General features: G+C 44.7%; 1 protein-coding gene and 1 long non-coding RNA gene across 2 annotated transcripts; both read left to right on the plus strand.

Moving 5' to 3' along the window:
- Positions 1–2,700: 2,700 nt before the first annotated feature.
- On the plus strand, positions 2,701–3,752 carry LOC134207767 (uncharacterized). Its single transcript, XR_009978423.1, has 3 exons — positions 2,701–2,753; positions 2,816–2,886; positions 2,952–3,752. It is a non-coding gene; the product is annotated as an uncharacterized LOC134207767 (long non-coding RNA).
- A 946-nt stretch (positions 3,753–4,698) lies between these two features.
- Positions 4,699–8,600, plus strand: LOC134206209 (uncharacterized). Its single transcript, XM_062681898.1, has 2 exons — positions 4,699–6,417; positions 6,639–8,600. The coding sequence occupies exons 1-2, from the start codon at positions 4,699–4,701 to the stop codon at positions 8,598–8,600; spliced, it is 3,681 nt and encodes a 1,226-aa protein (XP_062537882.1).
- Positions 8,601–9,945: the final 1,345 nt, after the last annotated feature.

Below are 9,945 nucleotides of genomic sequence, written 5' to 3' on the forward strand. Positions count from 1 at the left end.
ATTCCGGATGTTCCGGGAACCTGGTTCCCTGGGGTATCCCTTGGGTGGTGGACACTTTTCAAGTGATTACAATCCAGTCTTGCGACATATCAAACTTCATGGTTTTGGAAGAGAATCCTAATAGATGAGTTTTTGGGAGGTTTTGGACACATTGGCCACATCCGGAAGTGTTCCTGGGATCCTGGTTCCCTCAAGAAAGTGGACAAATTTCGATTAGCACCGAAACCCATCTTGCGACATATCAAACTTCATGGTTTTGGAAGAGAATCCTAATAGATGAGTTTTTGAGAGGTTTTGGACACATTGGCCACGTTCGGAAGTGTTCCCGGGAGCCTGGTTCACTCAGGGAAGTGGACAAATTTCGATCAGCACCGAAACCCATCTTGCGACATATCAAACTCCATGATTTTGAAAGAAACGCACAACACATAATTTTTTGAGAGGTTTTGGACACATTGGCTTCGTCCGTAAGTGTTCCCGGGATCTTAGTTCCCTCAAGAAAGTGGACAAATCTCGATTAGCACCGAAACCTATCTTGCGACATATCAAACTCCATGATTTTGAAATACAAGCTCAATAGATGAGTTTTTGAGAGGTTTTGGCCACAGTGGCCACGTTCGGAAGTGTTCCTGGGAGCCTGGTTCCCTCAGGGAAGTGGACAAATTTCGATTAGCACCGAAACCCATCTTGCGACATATCAAACTCCTTGATTTTGAAAGACACGCACAACACATGATTTTTTGAGAGGTTTTGGACACATTGGCCTCGTCCGTAAGTGTTCCCGAGAGCCTGGTTCCCTCAGGGAAGTGGACAAATTTCGATTAGCGCCGAAACCCATCTTGCGACATATCAAACTCCATGATTTTGGAAGACAATTTCAATAGATGAGTTCTTGAGAGGTTTTGGACACATTGGCCACATTCGGAAGTGTTCCCGGGAATTTGAGTCCCCCAAGAAAGTGGACAAATCTTGCCTAGCACCAAAACCCATCTTGCGATACATCAAACTCCATGATTTTGAAAAACAAGCACAATACATGATTTTTTGAGAGATTTTGGACACGTTGATCACGTCCGAAAGTGTTCCCAGGAGCCTGGTTCCCTCAGGAAAGCGGACAAATTTTTTTTAGCACCGAAACCCATTTTGCGACATATCAAACTCCATGATTTTGAAATACAAGCTCAATAGATGAGTTTTTGAGAGGTTTTGGACACATTGGCCACATCCGGAAGTGTTCCCGGGAGCCTGATTCCCTCAGGGGACCGGACAAATTTCGATTGGCACTGAAACCCATTTTGGGGCATGTCCAACTCCATGATTTTGAAAGACAAGCACAATACATGAATTATTGAGAGATTTTGAACACACTGGCCACGTCCGGGAGTGTTACCGGCAGCCTGGTTCTCTCAGCGAAGCGGTCAAATTTCGATTGGCTCCAAAACCTATATTACGACATATCAAACTTCATTATTTTGCTTGACTTTCAAAATCATGGAGTTTGTTACGTCACAAGATGAGTTTCGGTACCAATCTAGATTTGTTTACTTCTTCGAGAGAACCAGGTTCCCAAGAACACTTCCGGTCGTGGCCAATGTGTCCAAAATCTCAACAAAAAAAAAATTAATGTATTCAAGTTGTCTTTCAAAATCATGGAGTTTGATATGTCGCAAGATGGGTTTCGGTTCTTATCGAAATTTGTTAGCTTCCCTGAGGGAACCAGGTTCCCGGGAACACTTCCGGATGTGGCCAATGTGTCCAAAACCTCTCAAAAACTCATCTATTGAGCTTGTCTTTCAAAATCATGGAGTTTGATATGTCGCAAGATGGGTTTCGGTGCTAATCGAAATTTGTCCGCTTTCCTGAGGGAACCAGGCTCCGGGAACGCTCACGGACGACTCAAAAACTCATGTGTTGTGCGTGTCTTTCAAAATCATGGAGTTTGATATGTCGCAAGATGGGTTTCGGTGCTAATCGAAATTTGTCCGCTTCCTTGAGGTAACCAGGCTCCGGGAACACTTCCGAACGTGGCCACTGTGTCCAAAACCTCTCAAAACTCATCTATTGAGCTTGTATTTCAAAATCATGGAGTTTGATATGTCGCGAGATGGGTTTCGGTGCTAATCGAGATTTGTCCACTTTCTTGAGGGAACTAAGTTCCCGGGAACACTTTGTAACAAGTACGCTTTTTTAATGTTTTCGTTCACTGTAAATATTCATTGGTTTTCGTTATTTTACGTATCTGCATGTTTATTCGTTTTTCCCATTTAAACCCCAAATGTATACACCGCACAGGAATCACGTGCTTCCTAATGTTGCAACTGGCATACGCCAACTTAAATGAGTCCCCAACTCAGTTACAAGCGCCGAAAAAATAAAATCGCTCGATCACGATCGAATGCAAATTTGCGATGCTATTAGCGGGCATCGACCTGGCCAGGTTTCCATTCAGGAACCGTTGACCTTTCCTTTTCGGCTTAGCCCACTCCAACCGAACTTGGGAGAGATTTGACTGTACGCTTTAAAACAGCCGCTGGAAAGAGAGGTCAGCATGCCTTCTAAACTTTCGGATGCGCAATTCTGAGATTGTACCGCTCGCGAAATTGAACTTCGTCCAATTTCGCGAACCCAGAACTTATTATCACGAACTGGCGGTTTTTCTGAGGACAATTCCTAGTCTCGTCCACTTCGAATCGAATTGTGGAAGAGGCAAGAGTGGTTGGAAACTTGTCTCGTGTCGTGTTGTGTTTTAATAGGTACTAGTACATGAAGATTCTAAATAAGTAGATATAACTAATCTAAGTGTCCTTCCCTTTAGTGCTTATCGTTAGTCAAATACGAGTTAGCCGGCGGCCTAAGTGTAATTTGTGTGATTTGCTAGGAAACGGGGTAAGAATGTTTTCCAAAGTGAGTGTGTCCTTGGTGTAAAAGATGTGTTGGGCCTATTTCTACAGGGATCCGTGGCAGCAAGGGTCAACGCCGACACAGCACCCATTGTTATAAACCGCTCTTGACCCCACATTGCGATTTCGGAGAGTTCCCGGGGCACACGTGGCCGGAAGAGGGTTGCATTCAGTTTTTCCCGCACCCTAGACAGGCAGACCATCGCAATCTCGTTCCATCGAGTAACAGCCATCTTGTTCGAGGGCAATCGAACGCACGTGCCGCGTTCCCGCGTAAGCCCGCGTTTCCCGTGGGGAGGTATCATCGAAAACCGATCGCATTGGAGATTCCATCGGTCCTGGATCGAAGCAAGACCACCGCTTCGATACCGCCGCCGATACACCCACACTCGTCGAGTCGCCGTAAACCCATGGTAGCGCGTAAGTACTAGGAGAACATGCATGTATTTCTGTTTGTGTCGTCCATGCGCATGTGACCTGAATGGCACAACAGAAACCCGTCTCGATCGTCATCAATGAGACCGTCCTAGTTACTACACACCCACACATCCACACACACGCAATCATCAATGAACCGTCACCGCAGGAGAGAGAACTAATTCGTCGTAGCCGAAGAGCGGGTATCCGGAGAGCATAAAGGTAGGGAGATAAAGAAAGTGTACGCTAGACGCAAATAAAGTTACACGCCGTGAGCGTCTATGAAATTGGGAAGGAAGTAGGCCTAGGAAAGCATGCGAAGAAGGAGGTAATCGCCGAATAAAGAAACTTTTTATGTCGAGCTAGAGGAGCTTTTACTTTGGAGTGCCTAAGGGTAGGCTACCGGTATTATGGCGAATAAATAAGCAGAACAGTGGTTCCCAAGCAAAAACCAATGCGACGATGATTGTTATTAATTCTTATGAGGAATTCGTCATGTAGTGCGGGATCGTGTGTAGAGTGTGGTTTTACTGGGCAATTGGACCCGATATCCATCTCCAACCATTCTCTAATTTGTAGCAAGGGATTTATGTGGAGGAGCAACTGGGACCGATGATGATAAATTCCCCTAGCGATCTAAGTTCTAACGTTTCCCTGGATTAGCTTACGAAGTTTAGATGGTATAGACGGTACCTGACCCCAAACCACACTTCTTGGTAGTCAGTCAGCTTCCCTCCCGAGTTCGGGAAACTCAACCCCTCCTTCTGAAGGGTCTCAGGCCGGGCAAACCTGAAAACTGCTGGGTGGTCTCCTTACAGGAGTGGCGCTTAAATCACCCATTTAAAACGGGAAGCTCGACAGTCTGGCGGGTTATAAGTGGCGCCCATCAAAACAAGGCATTTTTTCTATTTTCTGATGTAACTGAGGTTTTGTAAAGTAACTTTTTGGATTTCTTAATTGTTCAGTTTGGTTTTTGTCTAAGGGGACGAGACTTGTTTAATTTATTGTTTCTTCTAGGATATTTCTCAATATTTGGATAAGTTGATATTTTTGGCATTTATTTATTTATTTATCCTTGTTTATTTCAATAAACATCGTTGTTTGTAATTGTACATTAGACTTAATTATTAAATATTCCCTAAATAATAAATCACTCAAGTGTAATTTTTCGATTTGTCTAATTATTAAAAAAAACATCTATTCTGTGAATTATTGATAAATGTTATTTATTATTTATTCAGCTATTTAACCAAAATAGTTTTTCTGGTTGATAATTATACTATTGCAACTCGTTTCTTCAATTTTTGTCCTGGGTGGTTGAATTTTTGTTATTTTTGTCTTCTGGTTGAAGTGATTTAAAGGTTTGAGTAAATCAATCAACATGAACCGTTCACTGCCAAGGGCAGAGGACCTCAATCTCGAAGAGATTGATTACGAACTATCTATACGAAATCAACCAGAAGATGTTTTTAAACTTGATGTCCAAGGGAAGCAAAGGCATTTGAGATTACTATTCAAAGCCGACCAGAAGGAAGGACAGAACTATAGGTCAAATCTTAGTATTCAAGCTGAAGCTGAACATATAAGTGCGAGAATCGACAATTTGGAAAAGGCTCTCTCCAAAAAAGTTGAAGCCAAGTATGAGTCGAGGGTAATTCATTACTATTATCGGGTTAAAAGGTGCATGGCAGAAACGGAGGAGGGTAAAAAGCTGCGAAGAGAACTCAGTCTTAGGATCGAAAAGATAATGCAGTTCTACCAGTTTGGTCCTTCATTATCCCCGTATAAGGAACAGATTAACACAATCATCCAAAGATCGGAGGGTGCTGTAGGGTTATCAGGTCAGGACAGTTCAGCCACACCAAAAACTAGTACGATTAAGCCGGTACGACAAAGCGAATGGGAATTTCCTAATCCCCCAGATGCACCGGCGTCATTAATTCCGGAGGGTTCAAACAGAAGACAGGAGGAGACAATCGAGGTATCGCGCTCGGAATGGGAGGATATGAAACGAATGTTAGCAGAGTTAACGAGAGACAAAAACCATCATGGTGAGATGAACCGGGAGGACAGAACTCGGAACACGGGTAATCTCGAACGGGTAGGACAGCAAGCTAATGGGATGAATGAACCGCGACGAACAGTACGCCGACCAACGAGCTATGCTGATGAACTTACGGACTCGGATTCGGAAGGCGAGGATCCTCAACAATTCAGGCGAAACACCAGGATAAATGGGAATGGAAATGATCGCGGTAGTTACGAGGAGTCGATGTACAGCTATGATAGCGGGACCATTAGGCCCGGCTATCCGAGAGGAAACAGGCACGGTCGACACAGGCAAGAGCGATACGAAGAGAGAGGTCATGGCAGAGTAGAGAAGTGGAAGCTAAGATTCTCTGGCGATTCACGAGGAATGTCAGTAGAGAATTTCATCTACAAAGCGACGAAACTGGCAGAACGGGAAGGAGTTTCGAAAGCTCTTCTGTTGAGGGACATCCACATGCTTCTAGAGGGGGCTGCATCGGATTGGTTCTTTACATACGTCGACGATCTAGTGACGTGGGAGGACTTTACGAACGGAATAACCTACCGTTTCGGCAACCCGAACAAGGACCAAGGCATTCGGTCAAAAATACAAGAGCGGAAACAGTTACGTGGAGAGTCGTTCATAGCTTTCGTGTCTGAGATCGAGAAGCTAGATCGCATGTTGTCCAAGCCGTTGTCCCGGAGAAGAAAGTTCGAGGTTATTTGGGACAACATGCGGCAGCATTATAGGTCAAAAATCTCTATTGTACGCGTGAGAGACCTGCAACAACTAATCGATCTTAATTATCGCATTGACGCGGCGGACCATCAACTACATCAATCGACGTCAGACCCGATGGTACGCAGACCGATCAACCAGATATTAGCCACAGAAGACGACAGCGATTATGAACAGGAAGCGCCAGTAAATCACGTCAGAGGACAGCAGCCGAGGAGCAGACCGGTAGCGAGTCGCAATTTTCATGAAGCGACACAGCAGGAGCTACCTGCGCGCCAGAGAGAAAATGTAGAACTCGGTCCGGGAAGAATTAGCTGCTGGAATTGCCTAGAAGTAGGTCACGGATGGAGGCAATGCACGAAGCCGCGTAACATTTTCTGTTACGGATGCGGTAATCTTGGGCGAACAATAAGATCGTGTGAGCGCTGCGCAAGAGTGGGAGTCGCGCAAGCAAGCGCAGGGCAGGGAAACTAGAGAAGGGGTGCGAGTCAGGGGAATTGAGCATCCCTACGTCGCCAACAGTTCCCCAGCAACCATTCGACCCGTTTCTACAGGTCTACCACATAAAGATTAGAATAAGTAGATGTCCTCACATTAGGGTTAAGGTGCTCGATTATGAGACAGAAGCATTGTTGGACTCAGGGGCTGGTATTAGCATACTCAATTCAATGGAGTTAATTGAGAGGTTTAGATTAAAACTGCAGCCGGCAGCCATTCGAGTGGCCACGGCAGACGGTTCGAATTACGCATGCCAGGGTTTTGTAAACATTCCGTTTACATACAAGGATGTAACGAAGGTGATACCAACAATCGTGGTACCTGAAATTTCGCGCAAAATCATATTGGGGGCAGACTTTTGGGAGGCGTTCGGAATCAAGCCGATGATAGACTTAGGCAATGGACCGGAAACCTTGGAAACGGTTTCACATGGAACGAATGAATCAATCTGTTTCACTCTTGAACCAACCAGTCAAGTACCGGATTCTGCAAAAGAGGAGGAAGACGAGACTTTAGACATTCCGGTGTTCGAAGGGCCAACGGAAACGATGCCAGATCCAGAGTCTATCGAAACGGAGCATGAGTTGAGCGCGGAGGAGAGACAGCAATTAATGACGGTTATTAAGGGCTTCGAGCTGACCTCAACGGGGAAGTTAGGAAGAACTTCTTTGATCCAGCACGAAATAATATTAAAAGAAGGGGCGAAACCACGTAATCCGGTGATGTACAAGGGTTCGCCATACATGCAGGAAGCGATAAAGAAAGAAGTGGAAAGGTTCAAGGCTCTAGACGCAATCGAGGAATGCTACAGTGAGTGGACTAATCCTCTGGTTCCGGTGCCGAAGAAAAATGGAAAGGTGCGGGTTTGCTTGGACTCCAGAAAAATCAACAAGTTGACGGTTAAGGATTCGTATCCTATGCGAAACATGCAGGATATCTTCCGCCGATTGGGTAAAGCTAGGTATTTCTCCGTCATAGATCTGAAGGATGCCTACTTCCAGATCCCGTTAAAGGAAGAGAGTCGAAATTTTACGGCGTTCAGAACTTCGGAAGGGGTCTTCCGTTTCAAGGTGCTGCCATTTGGGGTCATCAACGCACCGTTCACGATGTCGCGGCTAATGGACAGGGCTCTGGGGTTCGACCTGGAACCGCGAGTCTTTGTTTATCTCGATGACATTGTCATAGCCACCGAGACTCTGGAAGAGCACTTACGGCTGCTCGAAATAGTAGGGAATCGACTGCGACTGGCAGGATTGACGATCTCGTTGGAAAAGTCACGCTTCTGCCGGAAACAAGTTATGTACTTGGGGTATTTACTCAATGAGCATGGCATAGCAATAGACAGCGGCCGGATTCAGCCGATCTTGGATTATGCCAGACCGAAGACACAAGAGGACATCCGTCGATTACTAGGCTTGGCAGGTTTTTACCAACGCTTTATCAAGGAATACAGCAGAGTGGTGGCTCCAATAACTGATCTCCTTACTAAGGAAAATAGGAAGTTCACATGGAGCAAGGAAGCGGAAGAAGCATTCCGTGAGCTCAAATCTATCCTGACGTCGGCACCTATCTTGGGGAACCCGGACTTCAACAAGGTCTTTACCATAGAGTCCGATGCTTCAGATAGGGCAGTAGGAGCGGCTCTAGTGCAGGAGCAAGAGGGAGTGACAAAAGTCATAAGCTACTTCAGTAAGAAGCTAAATCGAACGCAAAGACGATATTCGGCAGTAGAAAAGGAGTGTCTGGGGGTTTTGTCAGCAATCCAACACTTTCGGCACTACATCGAGGGCACCAAGTTCCGAGTCGTAACTGACGCGCGGAGCCTGTTGTGGTTATTCAACATCGGTACGGAGTCGGGAAACGCGAAGTTGATGCGGTGGGCTTTGAGAATCCAAGCCTACGACTTCGATCTGGAGTACCGTAAGGGTAAAAGCAATATTACAGCGGATTGCTTGTCACGGTCGATAGAAGTGGACGTACTGACGATCTCACTAGCCCTTAATTTAGTATTAGTATAGAATATTAGTAAACTATTTATCACTCACTAAATTATTTCAGTTTGTTGTTGCGTTATTTGTTTTCTAGTTTAGTTTCTTGCTTTACGGAGCATTTGTACATAGTCGTCGACCAGTCGGAGTTGTACATATTTATTATCCTAAAAAGGGAATTCATAGATTAATAATTTATTCAATTGTTAGTAAATTTCGATTAGCATGGATTAGTAATTACCTTATATATCGTTCGTTGTTGTCAATTTCGTTTTTGCGTATTATACGTCGCTTTCTCAGTATTTTCATCGTTTCCCATCCGTAGTCATCCAATTCCAATAAGATTTTTATGTCGTTGTTTACATCCCCATTTCGTGCAAATCCATCCCGTTTAGTTATAGATCCTGCGTTATCGTCGTTATCCATTCCCATCCTTCGTAAACATCCATCATCATATCCACATTCAGTTTGTTCGATTTAGTGTCCAGCTTATTTGCATTTCCCTTTTGGGTTGTTCCTTCGTCAGACCTATTGTTCCGTGGATCTGTCCATCGCCGATGCACCTGCGAAATAAACAAAAAAAAAACAACTTACACCGATGAAATTGGAACAACATAGTGTTCTACTATCCTGAGACTCATAGGGACGTCCTTCAGGACGTCCGTTGTTGCACTCTACGTCGTTTTTCGCACTAATTTTCGTGATTTATTACGCTTTTTGCACAGTATCGTCGTCGCACGCGCACGCGATCCTCGTTCACTTCACTTTACACCTATAGTTTCTTGTTGTTGACATTGTATGTATGGTAGACCGGTAAAGTACTTGTATGTGAGCGTGCCAGAGTTCGGCTGTAGCTGGATTCTGTAGTGAAAGGTTGTATGAAAGATTTGAATGATTGGATGGTTTTTTTGTGAGTATGTGTTTTGCTTGAAGAGCTTTCGCAGTCGGCTTGACCAGGCGTAAGAAAGTTCTTTTAAGAAGCTTTTCGTGTCGCGTTCTCAGTAAGCATATATCGCGGATAGACTTCCGTGGCAGCGAACTAGAACACGATGCAGTTATGTAAGACAAGGGAGTGGTTTCTCGCGTTGCTCGCTACGTGCTGGGTTTGAGATAACCAACAAACTTGTCGGTTTCGTCCACTTAGGTGGAAACTTTCGTGAATATCGTCTTCAATTATCGGCAATGTCCTGGTGTATGAAGACAATGTTTCGTTATTAGTGTGCGCTTGCTCAGAGTATTGTCGACAACTCTGGAGTTTAAGCCGTTTATCTGTTTGTGTTTTGACAATTTCTTGTGAATGAATGAGGTCGTCAACAAGCTTCCGGATATTTGAATGGAAAAACTTTCTCAATCAAAAACCTTTATTCGCTTTGGA

Source organism: Armigeres subalbatus, chromosome 1, assembly GCF_024139115.2.
Source record: "Armigeres subalbatus isolate Guangzhou_Male chromosome 1, GZ_Asu_2, whole genome shotgun sequence".
NCBI classification, from domain to species: Eukaryota; Metazoa; Arthropoda; class Insecta; order Diptera; family Culicidae; genus Armigeres; species Armigeres subalbatus.